Below are 25701 nucleotides of genomic sequence, written 5' to 3'. Positions count from 1 at the left end.
GGCTGGCGCATGGGGGCCCATGATACCTCCAGAGGCCCAAGCAAATGTTTTAATTTATTTTAAACTCAGAAGACAAAAAAGAATACGATCCAGCTAGTATTACATTTGTCTTTACACCCACAGAGTCATCAAATACAGGTTTTAGTATTTGTTATGGAGGAGGGACCTCCGAAGGCCCAAGTGCCTGGAACTCACACTGAGGCCTGAGCCGGCCCCTTCCAGAGCTGCCTGAGGCAGGGCTGAGGGGAGGGAGGGAAGCCGGCTCCCACACCTTCTGTTGTGCCCATAATTTCACACAATCCATGATCCCCTCGGAGCTGCGTGGGTCCTTGGTTCTATCTCAGTTGGAAGAGCCAACAGTCTCAGAAGACACAGCAGAGACCACAATGACTTTTCTGCTGAGGTCGGGAAGCCCAGAGCTCACTCAGGCATGGCTGGGAATGAGAACCCTAGTTCTCAGTTAGGGGGATTTAGCCCAAGAAGATACCTTGCTGCTCAGATTTTTTCAACGAGGCCCGTCTGAGGGCAGAGGAGGGTCGCCCTGACCCTGGGTGGCTCCGGGCAGCACAGCCCACATCAGTTCATAAAAAGTGGGAAAAGGTTGTGAACTCCTGTTTTTCCTTAAAAAAAAAAAATGCACGAGACTTTTGTGGTCTGCAAAATAACATACCTAAGTTTATGTTATGGTAAACACTGGTGTGTTTAATTATTTGCTCGCTAAATTGCTAAAATGCCTCTCCACATTTCTCCCCTAAAGTGAAGAATTCCAGAACAAGAACTGGGTCTTCCCCACTGCCCTGTACCCTGCACTAGGTACTGGTGCCTCAAGCTGTGAAGGGTTCTACAGCCAGATAACCCAGGCCAAGGTGATTGCACTCTTTCCTCCCTCCTTACACCCAGCTCCAACCGGGGCAGGGCACGGGGCAGAGCCGGCTGAACAGCAGACCTCCTGGAGGCAAAGGCTTGGCCCCATGGCTCACCAACTGAACCCTCTGCTTCATAAAGGCAGTGCTTCTTCAACATAAACGTGCATCCGCCTCACCAGGAGGGCTGTGAAAACACTGATGCGGGATCCATCCCTAGAGTTTCTGATCCAGCAGGGCTGGGTGGGCCTGAGAATCTGTATTTCTATGAAGTTCCCAGGTGATGCTGCTGTTGCTGGCCGGGACCACACTTGGAGAACCCTGGCACCGCGGAATGCTACACGAAGAGCAAGTGAGTGTTCTTCATAGTCAACGGTCCTGAAGTCTCACCCTTGGATCCTTTTGTTTCTTTGGGAAAGAATTAATGAGAAATTACTATCGTGTGTACAAAATTGATAGCATCACTGAATATATTTCAGTGAAGACTTGAAGATATGCTAAGTGCAGAGCAAATGTGGTCCCAAAATGACCATTATGAAAACTGAAAAAGGGCAGCATTAAAAAAAAAAAAAAAAAGAAGCTCAAACGTGTTCAAAGTTAGTATAAAAACAGGTAAAGGGCAAGATCAGGGGCTTTAGCAGCCAGAGGCCAGGCAATGAGCAAAAGGAGAGAGCGGACGTACGGGTGATTTAGTGACACATGGAGACCCGATGGTAACTGGCGTTGACTGTCACACCTTGCCAGGGCAGACCACCAATGCGACCTGGAGGCTGCCACCGGGTACCTTGAACTTGGATCATGTGGCAGGAGCTGGCTAGGTTCACGATCTGGACTGCTGGCTGATTGCTATGAAGATGCTTAATGTAAAATTACAGGCGCTAAGAATACAAGGCAGCCAAGATCCAAAATTTTGCTCAACCAGCATGCTCAGCAAATGCCCTGGGGCCACATCTGTGTGGCCACGTGTGTGGTGCCCATCTTCGTGTCTCCTCGTGTCCCAGAGCCCAACATCCCCGTCCCCAGCCTGTTTCTAGTGCTGCCACAGGGCCAAAACCCATAGAGCCAGCCCCTGTACCTTGGCCGCTTTCGTGTCACCCTGACCTGTCCCCACGTGGCTTCCCCATCTCCCAGGTGCTCTCAGCTCTAGACTTCTCTCTCACTGGCTTTTCATTATTTTTTAATCACACTCCTGCCCAGCAATAGTGGGTCTCTGACTTAAGCAGGTAGCATCTGATACCTCAGTCAGGGTTTCTTGATAAAAGTTTTCTAGATGCTCTAAGTTAAAAACCCACTTGTTCTAGACAGCTTCCCCCAAGCCCAGCGATGACACCTGACAAATCTGGGGCCACACAGCAAGTGACTGGCAGGGCCAGGAACAGTCCCTCACCTCCTGCCTCCCAGCTCCAGGCTGGCTGGATATCTCCCCTGACTGTCCTCAGCCTGGCGAGGCCTTCTGGACAAGGTAAGCCCTCTCCCCAAAGTATGCTGGCTTTGTGAGAATTTGGAAACGTTCAGAATAGAGACGCTAAAAGAACACCAGAAACACTACCTTTGGGGAAAGGAAATGTGAGGGGAGAATCCACGCTAGAATTTCAAAAGGCTACCTATTGTCTGGCTAAGAGATCATGGCTAGGAGGCACAGTTTGCATTTGAAATCTGCCAGGCCAAGAATTCACCTGAATGCAGGAAGGACAGGCGTGGGAGGTGCTTCAGGGAGCAGCGCGACAAAGGGACTCACTGGGAGGAAGGGCCCTTAGCAGGAGAGCACACATTTTCCTAGATGAGCAAACCGCTTTCCCTCCAAAGAGTCCCCTGAAAGAAGGATCTTGGTGGGAAAGAGAAAAGTGATAATGAGGAAGGGCAGTAGCTTAAGTGAGTGCTTATAAAGCCCCTGCACAGCCAGACCAGCATTAGGTGTCCTCGGGATGTTGCTCCAGACAAGCAGAGGCAGGACAGGGGGGCAATTGTCTCCCCTCACTGTGATTCTCACCATCGCTCCTAAAACATAATATAAAGAACATGTACACGCTTGCTCAGTAGCAAGGCCCCAACTGGCACTGAGATAGACCTCACGGGATCTAAAGTTTAAGTACATGCAAGGTTTGGAATTGATTTCCTTTTTTTAGGGGATGAAGTCACCACCAGTTAGGAGCCCAGCAAGGCCTTGATATCTGCGGGACTGCCGGAGTGCGCTGCTGCCTTGTGACACTTGGGCACACTTGGCCTGCAAGAAGCTAGCCCTGGCCTCTCTTCCTAGAGTCCAGGTTATTCACAGGTAAGTCCAGGGGCCCACTGTCATCTATTTCTCTCAGGAGGTGCTGCATGATCCTTTCCGAAACATAAGCCACCTGCTTATTTTTCCATTGGGGTGATAGGTCTTGAGGGCTAAAATTCATCTATCAAAATGGTACGCCCTTTCACACAATTCTTGCTCTGCACCTGCTAAAGGGAATAACACCTCCTGGTTTGATCATCTGTGGTCAATTTCTAGGGCAGACAGATAATCTCCTGGGCCCAGGAACACAGATCACGCGGGGTGGCACTTATTTAACTCCAGCACACTGCAATCACCTGAAGGCCTGGGTAGGTCACACATTGCTGGGTGGGGCCCAAGGATCTGTGTTTCCGCTGAATTCCCAGGTGATGCTGCAGGCCTAGGGCTTACTGGGAGACCACTGGGCTAGGTTTGGAACTCAGAGAGAGACCTTCCTGGAGATGGCCACGGCTGTGAGACTCCAGCCCTGTGTCCTGCAGAAGTGTCCTTTCTCCCTCTGGAAAGGCCCCATGCATGGAGCTCCCACTGGGAGCTCTGTCACCCCTGAGTCAAAGCAGTTTTGGGCTGAGGTATCCTGGAGGGATGTGGAAGACAGTGCTGACTCCCCTCTGCTCCCAGGAACTGGGGCCCTCTTACAATGGTGCTCAGGTCAAGTAAACAATCTATGGGAAGCTCCATCACGATAGAACGTCTAGTTATAAAACCCAAAATGCCTTCAAATGAGGGCCTTACAGATCACCTGAACGCTGGTTTAAGGGCTGTTCAGAACTTCCTACTCACAGGTCTCCACCCAGGAAACAGAGATCCAGACCTGAAGCCTTCAAAAGCCTTGTTTGCAGGATTCACATCGTCTTATGTGTTAAACTGTCAAAGGCTGGATACAGGGGGAAACTTCTCTGCTATTTTCTCCTCTTTCCTTACCCAGCATTTTGTTTTGATTTTAAAAACTAGTTTCTTTTGTTAAAATTTCACCTCTCAGAACAAAAGTATCCTCAGACATGTCTTAAGATTGTAGCTAACTGGCTTCTGGACTAGGGCTAAGTTACCCGGCAGGTGGGCAGTCAGCTTCTCCTCCGTCAATGTTGTGCTCAAAGTTGAGGTTCACCATGTGTGTCCTGAGGATCGTTACAGATTTGGACATGAGCCTCAGTTTCCCCATTCTAAAAATGAGAATATTAACCTCAATCTCAGAGAGTTGTTGTAAAAATTACCTCTCCTCTAGTTCAAGAAACCCAGGCTCACCATTCAGGCCCTGGTGAGAGGTTGGCCCTGTCAGGATGGATGGGGACTGTTCACAGGCCATCTTCCTTCTAAGGGGCTGGGAGACAAGCCCCCTCCCCTCTCTCCGTTTGAGCAGAGCAGGGCTCAACAGATAATTGTCCTCTATCCCTCTTCTGCCACAGAATCCCTGCCCCTCCAAAAAAGGCAAAAGGGAAGGAGAAGGTATTGACAGGTAGGACTGCATCTTCCCTCTGTCCCACTTGGGGGTGATGCACGAGAGCTGTGGGCAAAGGCCCATGTGTAGGTGGGCTCTCCCGCGACATTAAGCAGCCCCACCTGCAGCGGGTCATGGTCTGTCCCAGTGGGCTTCTTAGGTCAGGTGCAAACAGGGATGCTTGCAGGGTCACCCTGTAAATTAATTCTCTGGGACACCCAGGGGCTGGGACAGTTTTGTGTGCTCTGCTCTCTGCCTGGTATTAGAGGCCAAGATGCCTTTAAAGGGAGAGCACACAGGGAGGTCTGTGTCTGAACAGCAGCAAATCTGAGAACCAAGGGGCAAGAGCCAAACTAATCTGCCAGCAGTGGCATTTTCTCCCTTTGCTACACAGTAGTGCCAGCAACATACGATATTCTTGGAAGGGGCTGGGATTCTTTTTTTCCCCAAAAATACTGAATGTTAGAGGAGATTTAATGACTGTATTTATGAGGCTTGGTGTTCCAGAGGACAAGAAGACAAAATCAAAGGAAACTCCAAACAATAAACTCTTGAATCTTCCCATGTTATCCTAGTGATCCCCGGCAGTCACTTTTCTACATACACTAGGAATTCCTGCTACCCATTTCTGAGCTTCCAAAGCAGTTCCTACTCAGCATCTGTTGGTCAGAGCCCTGCTCTGCTGAAGTCAGAGTGTGTGTGACACCAAGGGGAGGACACTGTCTGGAGCATAATTAATCAAAGGCTCAGGATGGTAGGGACCTGGCAGGAAAAGCACAAGTTCTTTTGGTGGAGACAGTTACTGTGAAACATGCAAAAAGACTAGAAAAGCATTAGTTCTCAGAACTATGTTCTGGAGGAGGGGGAGGGATGGACCATGAACAGGACAGAAGTGAAGAATATCCATCTTTAGTGATTTGAAACCTGGATTCTTCCCCCAGAATCCTGCCGCTGCTTGACGGACCATCACCAGTGACAGACAACCTCCTGGTCACCACATCCAGTAACCATTTCTCCATCCTCATCTTTGACCTGTCTCTCTGTAGCATCTGATGATACCCCATCTGCGGCTGTGCATACATTCATTCACCCAAAGCACGGTTACTGGACTCCTGTTACATGCCTAACCTGGAATAAAGACGCTAAGACAGAGGCCAAGAAGGGAGCGGGCATCCGAGGCGTCTCTTGTGTGATTCTCTCCCGATCCCTTGGAGAGTTCTGCCTCCCCACTCTCTTGTCCGAAAGTGGGCAGCTCTCATGCCCCTTCTGCTTTTGATTTTTCTTGGTAATGTCACCTTCTCCTTAAGCTGCAACAATCACTCACATGCAGACGGCTCTTAAACCTCACACTCGCCCTCCCACCCAGGCTCACAGAGGGCCGGTCTGCTGACAACCCCCCTAGACTCTCTGGCCAGGACACTGACCTCAGTGGGGCCACACTGAAACACCGGCTCCTCCTCTAAAGCTGCTGGCTCCTGACTTCTCAGTTCTACTGTGGGATGCCTCTTGCCGCCCTCCTGGAGCTGACAGACACGGCTGCCTTCCCGGCCCTAAGCCTGAGGCCTCCAGGCCATTTCCGACCCCTCTTCTTGATATACTCACTTAGGTGCCGGCCTCGTGGCTTTGTCCCCTGAAACCTCTCTAGTGTCTATTTCTTCTCTGTGCTCATGGCCACTGCCCAGTTTAGACCCTCATTACTCAGCAAATGACTTATCACACTGGTTTTCTCCCGGCTGCTGCCAGATTGATCTTCACCTGGTCACGGCTGTGGACCCCACTGCCTACTGAGTATATGCCCACACTTAGGAACCTGGGGCTCTCCCCAATCTCATCCCAACCGCTCAGACCCCCAGCTTCCCTCCCTCCTTCTCCAAGTGCACAGAGTCCAACCACCTCCAGCCCCGCTCCCGCGAGCTCCATCACACCCACAGTCAGAATAAACCCAGATTCCAGCCACAGCCTGCCCGGCCCTGCCCAGCCCAGGCCCTGGAGCCTCTGCCCCCTGCCCTCCACTGTTTCTGGAATGTGCCAGCCTCGCCCCTGCTGCCTTCTGCTGGGAGCGCCCCCCCACCCCCCCGCCATGTCTCAGCTGGGCTGGCTCTGTCTCCTCGGAGGGCCCTGCTGCACCACTTGCAGCCCACTGTCTACAACACCGTTTCGTCCTCACACGGGCCAGTCCCAGGAATGACCAGGTCTGTGAGTTTACATGTTTCTTGTCTGTACGGTGCATGGGGACAGGAACCCTCTTGGTCCTGCTGAGCACTGCATGCCCAGGGCACCTTTCAGCGTCCAGCACATGGAATGTTCTTTCTGCTCTGTCTAAACCCAGTCTCTCACTGGCTCTTGATCACACCTTCACCTGTGGTTGTTAGGATTTCACACGAGTCAGTCTCATCTTCCCGACAGACGCACCATAAGTATGTGGAGGACGGTGTCTTATAATCCTCTGTACTCTTGTCCTCAACCCAAACACAGTGGCCAGCATGGTGCTGAGCACAGAATACGTGTTCAATAAACACATAAAAATGCTGACCTCTCATCAAGCTGGGCCCTGGGCCAAACTGGGAATAGGAGACTTTGGTTTTCAAACCAGGTCCTCTGCACCCCCAGCCTGACAGCAGAGTCACCCCTCCCACAACAGTGCAGTTTAACTTTCTTATTTTTGAACTGGGACTTCCTCACACAAGTTTCGATGGTCTTGTTTGTGTTTATTTTTCTGGCTGAGAGGAGAAGCACTTCCTTTCTTCAACTTAATAGCTATCTTCCAACTACTGCCTCACCCTCTCTCTGCTGTTAGAGGGACACCACTGACTTCTTGTTTTAAATTTAATTGCTACTTTCAGCCAGCGATGCAGCCTCCATCCCAGCATCGTCTGGGCTCCTGGGTCAGCTCCACCAAGTCCTGCTGGGCTCGTCTTCCTCACTCTGGACTTCACCTTTGTCTTGCTAAACTACATGTCATTTCTTCAGAATGGATGCATGGAAAATAAGATTTCTGAGTTCTTCCATGTCTCAAAATTACTTTATTTTGCCTGCATGCTTGGTTGATCATTTGGCTGCATACAGAATTCAGTAATTATCTCAATCTTCTGCCAGGGTCAGTTTCCCTGTTTGTTTTTCTTGGTCTTTCTCATTCCTGCTGCTGGTTTTCTTCAGAGAGCTGATGATCTCTGGTTGACCACTCGTATCTGAAAATGAGGAACAGAAGGGCCAACTGATGGAACTCCAGATGTGAGGGTGGCAGTCTTCCATTCGGGACTGGCGGGAGGGAAGCTGGGCTCTGCCCCCAGTCCCAGAGGGTGGGTGCTATGCTAGAGTACTGGGGTCCCTCCCCTGCTTCAGCTGTCCCTGAACAGCTTATCACACAACTTCGGAAAAGAGCCCGAAGATAACTCCCTAACAGCCCGTCAACCTCCCAGTGCCAGGCTGGGCGTGATCAGCAATGGTAACTCATTATTTTCAGCCAACTCCTCCCTCTCACCCTCCATTCCCAAGTACTAGACTTCCTCAAGCATCTTGCTTTCTTTTTGGTTGTGACTCTCCATCTGTTCCAGTTCTGGCCTCTGTTTCTTCAGTGAAACTTCCATCCACTTCTGCCCTCTTGTCAAAGGGTGGCCTCTGCTTCTCTTCACCACCATGGTTTGTGCTATGCTGCCTTAACCACTGGATTAGTGGGGTCCTGGGATGGAAGAGGAGTGAACATGTGGCTCAGTCTGCTGGCTTAATCCAGAAGTTGCTATGGGAGGTTAATCAGATAAAAGGGATACAGGGAATGACTTCAGAGTTTTAAGCACTGCTGTGGATAAAGTTTCAGCACTGCTGAAAGGCCCATGCATGCATAAACACCCGGTACAGATTCCTGCATGCTTGTTACCCCTTTTTACACAGGGGGACTCTGAGGCCAGAGCCTCTTATAATTCTCCTAGATTCTAGCAGTAATTCCACTTGCCTAATAGACCACAAAATAAGAGGCCAATAAATTCTGGGCAATGAAAATGGTCCATTGAAATAAGCTCCAGATTACAGAATCGCTGAAGTCCTAAGAGCAGGGGACCCACCCACTCTTTTTTTCTTTGCAAAATGCAATCAGAGGCTGTCTGTCCTTTAAGCCAGCCCCTTGGAGAACACAAACAATCAGACACAATCCCTCCACTGAATAAGCTTATAGGCCCTGAAGGTGTTTTGTTTTGGTGTTCATCAAGCCAGGGATATGTACACAAGTTAGGGTCCCAAGGAAATGTGACTGTAATCGGAGTACATTGGCTGCAAGTGTACGTTAGCTGATGAGGCCTTAAAGAAAAGCCAAGCATATCTGGTCCCAGGTCCATGCAGACATGTCCATCCATTTGACTCACCCACTGCCGGTCAGCAGCTTTGAGGCAAGTTGCACATTAGAGGCGTATTAACTTGATTTCCTTGCTTCTGGAGGCCAACAGTAGGAATCATTAATGATGGGACTCCTGATTTATAGGGACTTGCTGAAAAATAGACAATGTTTGTGTTTCTTCCCCCAACTCACTCCCACTTTTATGAGCGCTGTTAAGTTTCATTTCAGCATGTTAAGTAATTTGTGACTCACTGAAATGAAACTTAACTCAGTCCTCATAAAACAGAGTAAAATGGTATTTCCGTGTTTCATGTTATGGTTTGAATCAGCCTGCTATTTGGAGCTTAGTGGAATCTTCTCAAAATGCCATTTTGGAGCCTCTCGTCCCTGCCATTCCCCACCAACTAGTCAGCATGTTCCTCAGAATTTCCCAGAACCCCTTCTGCTACCCCAAAATAGCAAAATTTATAGCTGAAGGGGACAGTGGGAAAAGCTAGTAAGTAAACCACGGCAACATTTCTGGAAGTGCTGTCTTACATAAAATACGGATGATTTCTACCTTTTATCCACTATAATTAGATAATGACATTGATGAATAGGTACAGACCCTCTGCTCACAAAACCCCTGAGATATCTTTTTATTACTATTACTCTTCTTCTCCTTAACCAATATTCCTTGCCTTACTCATTCACAAGGACCAAAGAAATCCAGAACTTTCCACTTTGGCAATCACTGTAACTAGGCATAAATACTGTATTTGTACTTAATTTCTTAGAGTCTTATTTAAATATGCTCAATGTTATTATAAAACTTCATTAACTCTGACTTTACTAATTTGGATTTTTGTGAGAATTGAGTTAACCTTGGGCTAAAGTTAACCTTCATAGATTCTCTCTGAAGAATGAGCACTATTAGAAAAATTACAGATGGGATTTTTAACTTCCTTCAGAAAGCAAGTTGTTTCTCTCATGAGGTGCTTGCTGGTAGGTGTGCTGCCATATCCCAGGACAGCGGTCCTTCTGCTAGGACTGGTGGACGGCCTGGAGGCAGTGGGTCACTGGGATGCTTCCAGGTAGAGGAGACGGTACTTCCAAGAACTGGCAGGCAGAGGTCTCCCCATGGTCAAGGTGAGGCTCTAAGGAGCATGAGACCCACCTGCTGTCGAGCACTGTGAAAGGGGCCACCGTCTGCACCTCTGTGCTCTAGTGCCCCCTGCCTTGAGGGGTCGTGTTTGGTTAGCACTAAGTCTCAGTGCAGGGTGAGTAGATGCAATGATGAAGATGGCGGTAGAGGCATTTGAGATGGACTGGGGGGTGGAATGGGATGGGGGTGGGAATGGGAAGGCGAGTGTACACATGTCATTCGTGTCACACCCAAGTGCAGGGCAGGCTCTGGCTCAATGGTGCCCTGATGACTGCACACTTAAGGCTATTGAAATACCTTGAGTGGCATCTCAAAAACCCTACTGTACTCACTAAAGGACTGAGAGTTTCACTGTCATGGTATGGGGGAGATTCCCTAATTGAAAAGGCTGCAGTTAGAACCAAAGTCACGGAAGGGGCACACTGGCACTGATTGCTTAGAGCTGAAATCATGTCTGGCCACTTAACGTGGACTGCACTGGCCAGAAAATTTCAGGATTCTTAGAAATGTTTCCACATTGATAAGAACACTGCAGAAGATGCTGGTGAGGGGCTGGAGGTGGCTCAGCTGGTGTTGCTCTAAAGAATACAAGTGCTTTTAACTTGGGAAATGTTTGCTAAAGGAACATACGTCATTGGGCTGCACCATGGCCCATGCAAGTGTATAATTTAGGACAGAAACAGATCTTGCACTTGGCTTGCTAGCAGGTTTACCAAAGAACCAGAACCATCTGCCATTTTTCTTTCAATGATAATGATAAGATCATTGTTCACATCTCCGCCCGAGGCTCTGCCCATTCTTTGCTACAATGCAGCAGCCCTCAGGGCCTGTCGCCCCTCCTTCCCTGGGAGGATGCCTGGCCAAGACTCTGAGGCACCAAGCGTCTATCACCCCTACATATTCGTATTTGATAATAAAGCCAGGAGTCTGGATACTGTCAAGTTTTTCCCTGAAAAATCCTAGTCTTAGACTAGTTTGGACTTTGCAGGGAAAAAAATCCACTAGGGTTGAAATGGTCGGACACCCTCCCTCCCTCCTTTCTCTTTTTGTCTTCTTAAATGACATCTTTCATCATGCTAATGAATCACAGACATCCAACATCAGGATGGGTTTGGGGATTATATTCCAGTGGGTGGAGCAGTCCCCCAAAGCCAAGCATAGTCACATCCCCAGGTACCACCTGTGAAGGCATCTGCTCAGTTTTACTATATCTCTTATAGCTAAACAAGCACAGCTTGTCCAAAAACATATGTTCGTATACATCTTCCAGTCCTACCTAGTAGTCTATCTGCTTTTCCCTCTGTCATGATGTCTAAAGTTACTCCAAGTTTTTTGAGCTGACCCATGTTGCCACTACTCTTTCATCACCTCAACTCTTGGTTGGCCTGCACATGGGCCTCATGCTCAGTCACTGCTGAGGGAGGGAGGGGTGTCAGGCTGCAGGTGGCAGCACCACCAATGCAATTCCTCACCCAGGCCCCCGCCACCCTGAGCCCCTCTGGAGGGAGCCTCCCCTCCAAAGCCCTGCCAAGGACACAAGGAAAACACGTCACCTGGCACCTGCCGTGCACACAGAGGTCGGTCTCGTAGGGCCCGCAAGGCGTGCCGTCCAGGACCCTGTCGGCCACCAGCAGCGGGGACTCCTTCCCGAGGGGCGAGCAGTAGAGTTCACACGGCTTATCTAAGGAGGGAAAGGGGTGGACGTTGATGTGGGATGGGGTTTGGGGGCCATGCAGGGTGCAGATGCACGTGAGTGACAGGCCAGCCCAAGAGATGAGAAGTCGGCATGGGATCAAGGTCACAGGTACATGGCACACGTTGCACCCAGCCCTTGGAACACGTGAAACAGAAAATGGAGAAATCAGGTGAATGACACAGAGGTGAGAGCACTGTGGGCTTTTCTGTACCTTGTTCTCTTTATCCTTTGCAAACATACAGTATTTCTTTTTCCCTTAAGGTATTAAAAATACCAGGCAGAACAAACGTTTTGTCGTGTGCTAACCTCTAAGCAAGTTGACTATGTATCAAGGGTGAGCCTGGGGTGGGAAAGGGGGAGGAGGCGAACAAGAAGGCCTCCCAGTGAGGGGAGCAGGCCCAGGGGTGTCTCCACAGCAGTGGCTTTGCTAAAGCTTTAGTGCTCCCCAGCCGCTGGATAAAAGCTGCAGGGCTGTGGTATGTGCTAAGAAGGCCCTGGAAGAAACGGAGCAGGAATATGGAACAGAAAGGGGACACAGAAGTCTCTAGGACAACTTGTAAGAGCCATGTCCCCAGGCAGGATGGAAACCCTGGTTTCTGCTGCTGCTGGAACGAAGTGAGCTCCCAGAACATTCCAAGATCTCATGCCTTTGCCTAGATTGTTCCCTCTGCCTGGAAATTCCTCCCTGCACTTAGCTTTCTGGAAGATTCCTGGCACCCCAGAAACTTCCACTCCAGAGCTCTCTCTTCTCATGCCACCTCTGACTTGGACTCTCTATCTGCACTTTGCACACATCTCCATTAAAGCCCTCAAATCCTACTGTCCTATAATTGTTTGAGCAACTCCCATATACAAGGGGATTTCTTATAAGGCAGATCCTGTTGCTAAAGGAGTTTGAAGGGGATGGATTTTAAGTACCTTTAGATTGAAGAACTGATGGAAATGGGAGCCCTTGGAGGACAAGGAACTGAACTTTCATCTTTTCTCCTCAGATCAGTCCCAGGACCTGGCTCACAGAAGGTCTTGGTAAATATTTTCATCTTTCTATATAAACTGTAGAGTCAGATTGTTGATATACCCAAAATAACTTGCTGGAATTTTCATCAGGATTGCCCTGAATCTCTAGATCAAATTGGAAAGAAATGGCATCTTGATATCTTTCCATTGATATGGAATATTTCCCCTTTTTAGTAATTGTTTTATTTCATTCATCAGAGTTTTGTAGTTTTCCTCATACAGATCTTACACATATTTTGTTAGACTTATACCTAATTATTTCATTTTGGGGGTGCTAATGTAAATGGCATTGTGTTTTTGTTTTTGTTTTAAGAATTTCAGCAGTGTTCCTTTTATTTTTTATTTTTATTTTTTGGCTGCACGGCACGGCATGCAGCATCTTAGTTCCCTGACCAGGCCTCTGAAGTGGAAGCGCAGATTCTTAACCTCTGGACTGCCAGGGAAGTCCCGGGCATTGTGTTTTTAATTTCAAACTCCACTTGCTCATTGTTGTTATATAGGGAAGCGACTGACTTTCGTACATGTACCTTATATCCTGCAACCTTGCTATAATCCCTTACTAGTTCCAGGAGGTTTTTTCTGTTGATTCTTTTGGATTTTCTACATAGATGATTATGTCATCTGAAAATAAAGATAGTTTTCTTTCTTCCCAATCTGTATATAGTAAGTCCCCTACATATGAACCTTTAAGTTGCGAACTTTCAAAGATGCGAATGTATTATAAACCTATTTCAGTACAGTACTAAATAGCCAATTGTGTTAGTTGGGTACCTAGGCTAACTCTGTTGGACTCACAAACAAATTGGACTTATGAACGCGCTCTCAGAACTGAACTTGTTTGTATGTAGGAGACTTACTGTACCTCTTATTTCCTTTTCTTGTCTTATTGCATTAACTAGGACTTCCAGTATGATGTTGAAAAAGTAGTGGTGAAAGGGGACTTCCTTGCCTTGTAATTGATCTTAGTGGGAAAGCTTCAGGATTATTTATTTTTTAATAAATGAATGGATTTTGTTCTTTTGTACACAATTGAGAAAGATAAATGCACCTTTTCTCTCTTTCTCTCACTCACCTAATTCTAATGTGGTTTATACAATTATTTTGCAAAGGAACTTCCAGAGAGAGAAACACCAACATCTTTGTGCTGTCTCTGCCAGGCCCTTTTTCTCCACCATGTACCTTCCCCAGTGGGTCCTTCTAGTGGTCTCAGGTGAACAAGGGCAGGGGTAAAAAAAAAAAAAAAAAAAAAAAGGCTTCTGGAGCTGACTTGGCCTCAGTAGACCTTGACATCCTAGCTGAAGAGTTCTTGTCAGAGCAGACATGTTGTCTTATCCAGGTTCTGGAGCTTTTGTGACTGGGTGACATTCACTAAACTGCCACTGTGGTCAACAGCTTTCCATAGAGCTCCTCTCCCATGGAGCACTGCTGATCTACATGATCAACAAAATAAGTTTTGTCTTAGAACACTTGAAGGAAGCTACAGGAGCACAGTGGAGATGTTCAACTTGGCTGTTCCAATTAGCTGTGGGGGGAAAAATCTGCTGTGAAGGGTAGATTCCCAGGTAAGCAAAGTAACAATGATTCATTTATTCATTTAACAAACATGGATGGAGCCCCTCTCTCACACAAGGCACTCTTTTGGCACTGCTTGGGAAAGAAAGATGAGTCATGCATGCCTTTCAAGGCCCTGGTGGTCTTGTAGACAAGTACACAGCAAATCCCTGATGAGGCAGACTGTGAAAAGCCTCATGGGTCTGATCTGAGCTGTCAGAGGACAGGGCATACGAGAAGGAATGATCCATTTCTCCAGCTGGCAAGCTGGGGGCAGCTGTCCCTCCATTTAGATGGAATAACCCAAGATGGTAGCCAGTGAAAGGAGAACTATGGGAGACTGAAATGTAAAGTGAGATCAGGTTCTGGGAGGCTAACTTGACAAGATTTTGGAGGTGCTCTTTGGGACCCTGAGGTTTCCCTTGAGCATCTCAGAGAGCCACTGAGACAGAGGCAGCACACAGGCCCCATCTTGAATGGATGGGTATACCTTCTCCACATACTGGGCTTCCTCTAGTGTTTCACTGTAAGGATGGATCCCTTGGACAAAGCAGTTTCAAAACTATGGATTACATTTAAACTGAAGTGCTGCCTCAATATCTGGAGTCACTGAGCTTTGAGGAGATTAATTCAGTAGCAGTAGTAATGATGATGGTGCCATACAGCATGCTAAGTAGTGTCTACACATTTCAGGTGGGTCCTGTCATCATTCTATCATACAGACGAGCACACAGGCTCAGAGAATGTGCATGGTTGCCCAGAGTCCCTCAGTTGGCAGAGCCAGACCCTGGCCTCTTCATCCCATCCTTGTTTCTTTCCACCATCGCTGTTTTCTTTCTGAATGGAGAACTCTGGGGGGTCAAAGATATCAAGGGGGCAAAATGGTGCTGCTGAAAACAAACCACCAGTTTTATGAACGTTTCTGAGTGTATACTCTGATTTAGGCAGACATGAAAATGGGATTTGGGTAGAAAAGTAGAGGCTCTTTTGAGGTAAGTTAGAATGACTAGACTTGAAAGGGAGGAAGATCCCTTTCTGGGCTCTTTGGTGTGAACATCAGGGAAGTAGAGACTCTGCAAAGCAGGTGGTCCCAACCTCAGATGGAGGGATTCTGACCATGACCCCAGGCAAGAAGGTACACTCAACTCCACCTGTATTCCACTCTCTCACCTGCAGACACCATCCCCCATGGCTACAGTAGTCTGGGAGCCCCAGGCCCCACAACAGAGTCCAGAGGTAATACTTCCTTCCTCTGCTCAGCTGGAACTCCCTCCATTTGTCCATCTCCTTTTCTGAGGATTCTGCTCAGAATTCTGGGCACCTCACACCTCTAGGAAGGTGTAGCACCATGTCCCAAAGCGACTCAGGATAAACTTTATAAAACTCGAGGCAGCTCAGAACCTCTAGAAATTCTGATTATTCCCCTCCAAGCTGCCCTGGGTGGGCAATTAATCTCCGGATAAATAACATGAGGTGTTGGATTTCAGCTTTGGGCAGTGTCAACACACCTACATCCACAGTTGTACAGAAGGAGGTCAAATCTTCTTAAAAGTTATACAACCACACACTCTAAGGAAAGAAGCTTGGAACATCCCTCTTGCCTGGCTGATGTGTGCTGAGATTAAATTTGGATTGAGGCTGACTGTTTGGGGTGGGTCCCAGCTTCTCACTGGTTCACTTGTCGTCAGGACTTACACTTGGATGTGGAAGCCACAGACAGGGCATGTGAGATGGACTTGGGGTCTTAAGAGCCACACCACCACATCTGCTTGGTGGGGGCTTGGAGGGCTCCCCCCTGTGCTCCAGGATGAGGATGGTGCAGACAATACTTGTGGCTCTTAGTGCTCTTGTTGTTCTTTCTCTGCCAGTGGTTACAAAGTCTTACTAAGGTGGAGACACTAATTTTGAGGCCATCACAGGTGCTCACCCCAGCCCTGCCTGGCCCTCTTTGGGGTATACACGCTGAGGAGGCTGCTAAGCTCCCTACCCCCAAAGCTGCTCACCATGACCCCATAGCCAGGCCTCAGCTGATTGGACCAGCAGTGGCCACATGACTGTAGCTGGGCCAATCAGAGTCTTTCTCCCCACCACAACCTCATAGGCAGGCCTCATGGGGCCTCAGTTGATTGGACCAAGAATGGCCACCTGACCACAGCTGGACCAATCAGAGTCTCTCTCCTGGGAAATCAGCACTGAAATTAGATAGAGAGGTTCTGTCTGCTCATGGTTGATGGATCTCTAAGAAGTCTACACTCCCTCATCCACAATTCAGAAATCCAAGAGCTCTGAAAACTGCAAGCATTTTTAAAAAACATATTTGGCAGACACATTAGGCAGCAAAATTAGCCTTGACTGACATGAGACTGTTGGTAGTACTCAGTACTCCACTTAGAGACTGTTCATAGGTTACCTGGTAGAGATGTCTGTGTGTCTGACTGTGGGGTGCTTCCCAGGACCCCACTGGGATATTAAATAATATATGGTTGATGCATGTTGTTATTTTTCTAACACCTAAAATGCTCTGAACTCCCAACCACATCTGGCCCCAAAGGATTTGAATACAGGATGCAGACTTCATAAAAGGTGCAATGGGCTGCCCATCAGCCTGTACGTGGACAAGTTGTGAGAAAGCCAGTCTGTAGCAGGAGCAGGAAGAAATGGGTCATAAACGCAGGCTGTGGTGAACATGGAGAGAAGGTCCTGACATCTTCAGAGGCCCTGGCCCCAGACCTTCATCCCGGCCCTGGGGACCTGTGAGATACCCTGCATCTTCGCAACCACTCTCTTTTTCATTAAGCAGCTCTAGCCGGAGTGGTCAAGCTGGAGTCAGAGAGCCCTGACCATCAGACCTTCCATCCCTTGGGAGGCTCAGACCCAGGGGGGTTCCACCATGTCGGGGAGAGGCAGCTGGGAGAGGGAGCAGGGAAAGCACCTCCACGTCCAGACACGGCCTTCACCAAGGCCTCTGACACTTCAATGCACACGTGGCCTGCTGGCCTGGGCGGGGAGGACTAAACTCTTGAAGGCTTCCACTTAAATGAGATTCCACAAGGAAAGCAGAAAGGGGGGTGGGTTTGGCAACAGGCCATCTCAATGGGTTTCTGTCTAAAGGCTTTTCCACTTAGAAATATTTTCTAAGGAAAGTCTTTGTCTTCTTTTGGAGGTGGTATGAATTTGTGGTCCTGAGTCCTCCCTTGGAAAATCTACCTCTGCAAGAATTCCCTTTTTTTTTTAATAAGAGAAAAAAGAAAAAAATATAGCTTCCCCTTTCTTGAACTGTGCGTCACTCGCCAAAGAATTCCACAGCGATAGCAACGCTATGAATAGGGCAGTCATAATGGGCTTCAGAAGAGCCCAGAGCCCAACCACAGGAATCGTTCCTCTCATGGCTGAGCTAGAATTGTGCCTTTTATAAACCGAGTTGTGAGAGGAACACTTATAATCTCTATTCTCCCCCTACCTTCTGAATTGGGCATTTATTATTTTGTTTTTGTCCTCATGAAACGTTCCTTAAAAAAAAAAAAAACCCGCTGGCTTCTGTTTATATTTGAGAAGGAAATGAAACCAAATATGCAAGAAGTCATGACAATTCCACCCCAGAGGGGGATGTGTCAAGCTACCCTTGCAAAGCCCTGTACTTGGGGTCTCTCCTTCAAAGGCAGAGTGCTTACTGTCCTTATCAAGTAGGGTTCCACTTTTCAGATCAAAGGTGGTGGCACTCTGGCTATAATTATTTATTGCTTTGGCAGAAACAAAAAGCGAGTGGGTAAAAACACATTCTGAACACAATGAGCTTCCCCAAATAGCTGTACTTGGAGGCTTCCTGTAAGGGGGATCTGGGCAGACATCAGCCTCAGCCACTGTAATGATAAGGAACCAAGGAGCTCAGTGATCCAACAGTGGTTAGAAGTAAAATAGAAGTTTAATCTGGACTTGGAGAAATCTGTGGAAAAACAGACATTTCAGTGGGATTTCTGCATTGAATAAATGAGGCAGGAAAACTGAAAACTGGAGCAAGAGACCAAGGAAAGAATAACAAGGCCTTGCACATGGCAGAGAGGAAATGAGAGTGGGTGAGTCCGTCTTAGACCTGACCTCTTCTTGCTCCCAAGACGTGGGAGAGGACAGACAGGGGACCTAAACCATCCTTATCTGGTAGTCTGGGGATGGTTGAAGGTTTGGAAATGAAGCTGCTTCTCATCAAAATCTGCCACTGCGCTGCAAACACGGCAGCCCCTGCCAGCACTATCTTCCTTCCGATTAGGGGTCCGAGTGCGCCTGGGATGTCTAGAAGCCTCAAATGTCTTCCTGCATCAGAAGAATGCCCAGGCAGAGCCACAAGGGTCTTTTGTGAGCCCCAGCTTCCAGCTGCCTGTCCCCTGTTTGGGAGCACAGGTCTCCTCTCTCCCTAGTCTGCAGGGAAAGCCCAGGGTGTGAAGGCTCCATCTCCCTGGAAAGCTGCTGGTTAGGCGACAGGGTGGCTATAATCACACAGCTCCCAAAGGTGGTGGTCTTTGTAAAAAAGGAAAACGTCTTGGGGAGTTCCCTGATGCTTTAAAATTAGCCCACGGCTGGGTAGGTTGGTATTCTCTGCTCTGGTTTAGAACGTCCCACGTCAGTTTGAAGGTGATGGGTCAGGTTGTTGGGTTAAAAGCTGAGGATCTAAGGCCATTATTCCCTGTGCTGCCTGGGTCTACCCCCGGCATAGTTATGCACGCTTGAGCTTGTAACAGAGTGTATATTTCAGAGGTTCTTCAGATCACAGGGAAGAAACCTAAGTCCTGGCACAGGAACCTCATTCTCCTGCAAAGTATTTTGCCTCCTGCAAAATACTTCAGAGGCTGTGTAAAAATCAGGCCCAGTTGCTTGAGTTCTTATTGAAGCATCCTCACTCAGCACTCGTGAAATCTTTCTGTCTTACTGGAAGCCAGCTGGTTATCTTCTGAGTCAGCTCCTCCGGAACTGGGCTCAGTTCCCTCCCTGCTCCTCATGCAACAGCTTAGACGTGTCACGTAACCTGTAACCTCTCACCTCTGCACGGGTGGTTTTGCCTATTTAATGAGATGATATAAGCAGAGCTAACTTGAGCCTGGCACATGGTATGCTCCATAAATGGGACCATGTTGTCATCATTATAACACACTCTTGTTTCCTGAAGATGACAGAATTTTAAGCATAAAAAACCCTGAACTAGGCCCTGGGAGATCCTTATGGACAATAAACAAACATCACAAATCCTATAGACCTGATACACCACCTCCAATTTTATCAGCCACTGGAAATGCTTGTAATGTCCAGTGGGCAGAGTCTCTTGATTTGGGAGAAAACTCTGGGAAAGTAAATGTGACCTGTGCTTATTATCATCTTCCCCAAGTTGTAAACTGTCCTGGAACAAAACAAATACAAACACATAGATACAATAAACAGAGTAGTGGTTACCAGAGGGGAAGGGGGGTGGGGGGAGGGTAAAGAGAGTCAACTGTATGGTGATGGATGGAAACTTAACTGCTGCTGGTGGGGAGCACACTGTAGTGTATACACAAGTGAAAAATATAGTGTTGTACACATGAAATTTACATAATGTTATAAACCAATGATACCTAAGTTAAAAAAAAAAAAAAAAAACTTTCCCCAAACACTCCAGTCAAGGAGTAAGAGCCAACCCAAGATGAACCAAGAAAAGAAATGCAAGAAAGCGTCACCACTGGAAAGAGAAACAGCAGACACACAAACCTGCTGTCTTGCCCCTGCAGAGCCTCGCTCTCCTCAACGCTGGCCTGGGCCCAGCAGCACAGGGTATTAGATGGAAGGCTGCCAGCGCACCCACCTTGCTATGAACAGAACGGGGGTAGGGGGCGGGCAGGAAGTATCTGGTCCACTGCCTGACTCACAGCTGCTTTTGGGAAATCTCACAGAGCTGGGTCATCCAAGTTCAACTCCCTGTGGGTCGACGGCTGAGCTGGGCAGGACTGGAGTGTCCTCTTGGGTGGATTGTGGGGGTGGGGATGCCCTGTGGGTTTTCCTAGGAGGTGTTTATGGTCTTGGGGAGGGGGGGAGGGAGGCCACTCTGAAAGGATGCGCCATATGCCTTTACCGTCAACCACCACTGCTGTCAGCAGGCCCTTCTTCTTGCTGCTCAGCCGGTCATGCATCTGGCACTGCTGGTCACGGAAGCTGGGCAGGCCCTTGGGGCAGGGCAAGTTCTCACAGACCGCGTGTTCCACGCTGGCGCCCAGGCAGTGCGTGCCTCCAGGCCCCGGGCTAGAAGGAAGACAGTGGTCTGCATTAACCAGACAGGCTGCGGATATAGCACGGGTGCTCGGGTTCGGCCTCTCTTTCAGGAGGGGGAAGGGGCAGGCGAAGTTTTCAAAGCAACCCCCCTCTCCTCTTATACACCATCTCTCAGCAATCCCAGGCCCACGATGACGACATGTTAAGTGAGCCATCAGAAAAATGCATCCAAGGGCTTCCCTGGTGGCGCAGTGGTTGCGCGTCCGCCTGCCGATGCAGGGACACCGGGTTCGGCCCCGGTATGGGAGGATCCCACGTGCCGCGGAGCGGCTGGGCCCGTGAGCCATGGCCGCTGAGCCTGCGCGTCCGGAGCCTGTGCTCCGCAACGGGAGAGGCCACAACAGGGGAAGGCCCGCATACCACAAAAAAAAAAAAAAAAAAAAAAAAGAAAAATGCATCCAAGAACTGTAAATCAAGGTCATCTGGAATTAGAATACAGTGAGGATCAATCAGTTCACCAAGTAACACAAATTGTGTCTTTCATCTGAACTTAAAACTTGACCATCTGTAACACTGAAAACCCCAAGGGGAATTTTTGGTGTGTGTGGGTTGATTTTTTGTCTCCTACAAAATGAAGACCTTTAAACGGCTCCTAGCTATACTCCAGAGGTCACTAAGTTTCAGGATGGGTAAATAAAGAGCTTTCATTTACTCTGTAATGAAAAGAATAAGAATGATTAATTCACTGTTTCATGGGCTTTGGGTAGAGACCAGCCAGATCCCAGTTTGGCACCCTTTACCAGGCAAGTGTGAAGACCACATGTGATCCATGCTGTGGTCTTGGGTCCTAGATGCTCTGTGCTTAGGCTGGGGCTATAACCAGTGCTGGAGACCCAGGTGTGTTCTCTAGCCATGTCTGCACATGGGAGGGGCACTGAGGAGCAGCAGGACCCTGGCCTAGCTGGCTGAAGCTGTCTCTGCCCAGCTCTTCCACGAGGCCCTGGAGGTCCTCTTAGGACTCTGACCTGGGCAACCTCAATGGTGCCCTTCACCTCCACAATGCCAAGAGCATCACGATGGAGTAAGATTGTCCCCACACCCCCTTCACCATTCCCCCGGCACTTTTTAATTGAAATTCAGCACAAATCACACCTGCTCCACTCAATGACTTTTCACAAACTGTACACACCTGTTAGCAAGGTGACTTTATTTTTTATTATTTTTTTTTTTTGCGGTACGCCGGCCTCTCACTGTCATGGCCTCTCCCGTTGCGGAGCACAGGCTCCGGACGCGCAGGCTCAGCGGCCATGGCTCACGGGCCCAGCCGCTCCGCGGCATGTGGGATCTTCCCGGACCGGGGCACGAACCCATGTTCCCTGCATCGGCAGGCGGACTCTCAACCACTGCGCCACAGGGAAGCCCTAGGTGACATTTTTGATACACTAACCATTTCATTTTGAATATTTCCTTTCCTCTCTTTGCCATTTCTTGTGTTCAGACAGTAAGACCACCCTATGATGATTGCCTTATGGAAGAGATATGACAACAGAAGGGGGCAAAAGTCTTTAGGCTTTTGTGTCACAATAATCTACACCAGGGATCCACAAACTTTCTCTGCAAAGGGCCAGACAGTCAATTTTTTTGGCTTTGTGGGCCACGCAGTCTCTGTTGCAGCTACTCAATTCTGCCACTGCTGGACAAAAGCAACAAAAGACAATGTGTAAACAAAAGGGTGTGGCTATGTGCCAATCAAACTTTATTTACAAAACCAGTGGTGGGCCAGATTTGACCCGTGGGCCATAGCTTGCCAGCCCCTGGTCTACATAAATGTGTTCAAGGAAACATCTGGAGTAGGAGGAAAGGCGCCGCTCATACCTCCATGCCCACCTCATACACCCCAGACAACACCTCTCCCACCTGGGAGTGGAGGCAGCCTTGAGAGATTACATACGCTAGGGGCTCCACAGAGGATTCTGAGTTTTGATCTCAAAGTCAGGGAACAGCAAAACCTCTCTAAGGCTTATGACATCTGAGAAGAGAGGGATCCTTTGTTCGTTTGCCTGCCCATAGTACCAGGGAGGCAGCTAGAGCTCAGGCAAACAACTGCATGGCATGCTCGGATAGGTGGAGCCTCAGACCACTTCCCCAGGAGCCCCAGGCCCAAGTGCCAAGTGTGGGTAGATGAATGTATTCCTGTGCCACAAACCATGGCGCAGAAGGAACAGAGAGGGGCTGGTCCTGATGAACCATGTGGGCCAGCAGGAGGGACATCTTTTCTGCAACAGGCGAGTTGCACATCCCATGGCTGGGACCAGAGAAGAAATGGGTGAGGCAGAGATGCTCTATGGTAAGAAGTTGTGGGTTGAGTTATGTCCTTTCTAAAATTCATATGCTGAAGTCCTAACCTCCAGAGCGTCAGACTGTGACCTTACTTGGTAATAGGACCACTGCAGATGTAATTAGTTAAGATGAGGTCGTATTAGAGTAGGGTGAGCTCCTAATTCAGTATGAATGGTGTTATTTTAAAAAGGGGAAATCTGGAGACAGACACACACAGGGAGAACACCATGTGAACATGAAGACAGAGATCAGGGTGATGATTCTACACTCTAAGGAATGCCAAAGATTGCCCGTAAACCACCAGATTCTCCCTTACAGCCCTCAGAAGGAGCCAACCCTTCCAAACCTTGATTTTGGAATTCTAGCCTCCAGAACTGGGAGAATAAATCTGTTGTTTATGCCACCCAGTTAGAGGGTTGTTACAGCAGCCCTAGGAGATGAATACACCAGATGAATAACCAGATGTATCCTCAACCGAACTTAGATGCAGACTCAGGGAAAATGGGGCAAAAACTCCTGGAGTGATCAGGAATCCAACATGGACTAGAATGGAGTGCAAAAATACAAATTAGGTTGTTGCTAAAAAAATAAAGGGAGCTACGTTTCCTACACACCTTAGGGTGTGGACTGAGATTTGCACATGTCATGTAATTAACTTCCTGAATTGTCATCAAGCTTTGTTTTAGTTTCCTTTTTAATTTCCTCCATCAATTGAGTTTTCCAGATTTACGTCTGACTGACCCTCATATACCAACTACCTTTATGCCTCACAGCAGGTAGGTGGAGAGGAGATTAGATGTGACATAAGAGAACTCCTGGATCCAGCAGAAAGTGGGCCTGAGAGGGGGCAGCCCATGAGATACCACACGTGCCTCAGGATGCTTCCCTCCTGAACTCTGTTTATCCTCCTTCTTCTCCACGTCCAATCTTCTCCCACAGGTAAGTCTCCTTTCAGCCTCCATCTGGCTCACTGCCCCACTCCCTGATCCCTAACTCTCTGCCCATCCTTAAGGGTACCTCCATCCTGCAGCCTATTTTTCTTTCCTACCTGGAGCCTCTCCTGACCCTGCTTGGGTCTCTGCTATGCTGCTTATCATCAACCTTGTGAAATAGTCAACTGAGTTCCCGTTTTCCTCTTATTCCTCTGCATCCTCAAGCAGAGAATCCTACACAGGCTGGTCTTTAATAAACAGTAGTTAGACTGAATTGAACTATATTATCAGAATTTATCTTAAAAGGATCAAAAGACAAAGTGATGTCAGGGAAAATGGTGGAGTAGGAAGCACCAAGAATCTCTCCACCTGTACCAAAACTGTATTGGCAAAAACTGCCTTAAGTAACTATTTTGAAACGCTGGAGTCTATCCAAAAGCTTGCAGCCTCCAGGAGAAAGCTTGGCTGGTAAGCTGCAGCTAATTTTGGTCAATTTCAATCTTGAGTGTGGTAGTGGCTATCTGTACACCATGTCCCAGCCCCACGGCAGGTAGCTGTGCCTACATTCCTGGTGTGGCTTGCTGGAGCCAGGGTGGACAATAAGGACCTCATCCTCCAAATATCAGAGTTCTGTGTTCTGATTACTCAGTGCTGCTTTTGATTTCTGAGGTACGGGCATAGGGGCTGGCCACCACTGCTGCAATCGCTACCAGCTGCAACCCCTACCAGAGAATGTGAGTGAGCAATACATTAAAAAAAATTCTTTTTCTCCTTTTGGGAGCCAGATATTTAAGGATTAGGTTATTCAGAAGCAACTGCATATATGGGAAAATTTAGAAAGCCACTAGGTTTGCCCAAGAAGAGATGAAGGCTCAGAAAAGGCCAGAGAAGACCTTACACTTCTTTAGTTTGATCCCCAACACAGAGAAATTTTTCAGTAGCAAAGAAACGGTAAATCCGGGAAGAAGGAGGAGAAGCTGATTTCCAGAGGTACATTGTAAGATTCAAATGTCCAGTTTTCAACAAAACAATCACAAGGCATATAAAGAAACAGGAAAGTATGGCCCATTCAAAGGAACAAAATACACTGGTAGAAACTGAAGGAAGCCCAGAGGTTAGGCTTACTAGACAAAGACTATAAAACAACAGTCTTTAAGATGCTCAAAGTGCTAAAGGAAGACATAGACAAAGACAGGAAAATGATACATGAAAAAGTGAGAATATCAGTAAAGAGATAGAAATTATAAAAAGGAAAATAAACTCTGAAGTTGAGAAGTACAATAACTGAAATGAAAAATTTACCAGTTGAGTTCAAAAGCAGATTTGAGCAGGCAGAAACAAAAATCAAGAATATACATTTGTTCCATGAATTTGTCCTATGAATTGAAATATTGAGTCTGGGGAATGAAAAGAAAAAAGAATAAAGAAAAGTAAGCTGAGGGGATCTGTGGGAAACCAGTAAGGGGACTAAGATACACATTATGGGAGTCTCAGAGGAGAAAAAAGGAGCAGAGAGATTATTTGAAGAAATAATGGTTTAAAACTTCCCGAATTTGAAGAAAGACATGAATCTACAATTCAAATAGGATAAATTCACTGAGATGCACTATAATTAAACTGTCAAAGGACAAAGAGAGAATCTTGAAAGCAGCAAGAGAGAAGCAACACATCACAGACAAGAGATCCTCAGTAAATTACAAGCCTATTTCTAATCAGAAACCCTGGAGGCCAGAAGTCAGTGGGTTGATACATTCAAAGTTCTCAAAGAAAAAAAATCTCTATCAACTAAGAGTTCTATACCCAGCAAAACTGTCATTCAAAAGTGAGGGACGGGGCTTCCCTGGTGGCGCAGTGGTTGCGCGTCCGCCTGCCGATGCAGGGGAGCCGGGT

The 25701-nt window shown here is 47.9% G+C and overlaps 1 protein-coding gene across 17 annotated transcripts in view; it reads right to left on the bottom strand.

The window, feature by feature from the left end:
- The window catches only part of ADAMTS17 (ADAM metallopeptidase with thrombospondin type 1 motif 17), a 361173-nt gene that overhangs the window by 110900 nt on the left and 224572 nt on the right, over positions 1–25701 (bottom strand). For all 17 annotated transcript variants that reach the window (XR_008618598.1, XR_008618599.1, XR_008618602.1 and 14 more), the window contains exons 13-14: positions 20403–20569; positions 11598–11725 (exon numbers count right to left, since the gene is read on the bottom strand). Coding sequence is in view for 12 of the 17 variants with exons in the window: in XM_055088178.1 (XP_054944153.1) it covers positions 11598–11725; positions 20403–20569 (295 nt within the window). In the remaining 5 variants the exon portion in view is untranslated. The remainder of the gene's footprint in view (positions 1–11597; positions 11726–20402; positions 20570–25701) is intronic.

This window comes from Physeter macrocephalus, chromosome 11 (assembly GCF_002837175.3).
Source record: "Physeter macrocephalus isolate SW-GA chromosome 11, ASM283717v5, whole genome shotgun sequence".
Lineage (NCBI taxonomy): Eukaryota > Metazoa > Chordata > Mammalia > Artiodactyla > Physeteridae > Physeter > Physeter macrocephalus.
Note: the sequence above shows the minus strand (reverse complement) of the source record. Positions and strands in the feature narration are given on the sequence as shown.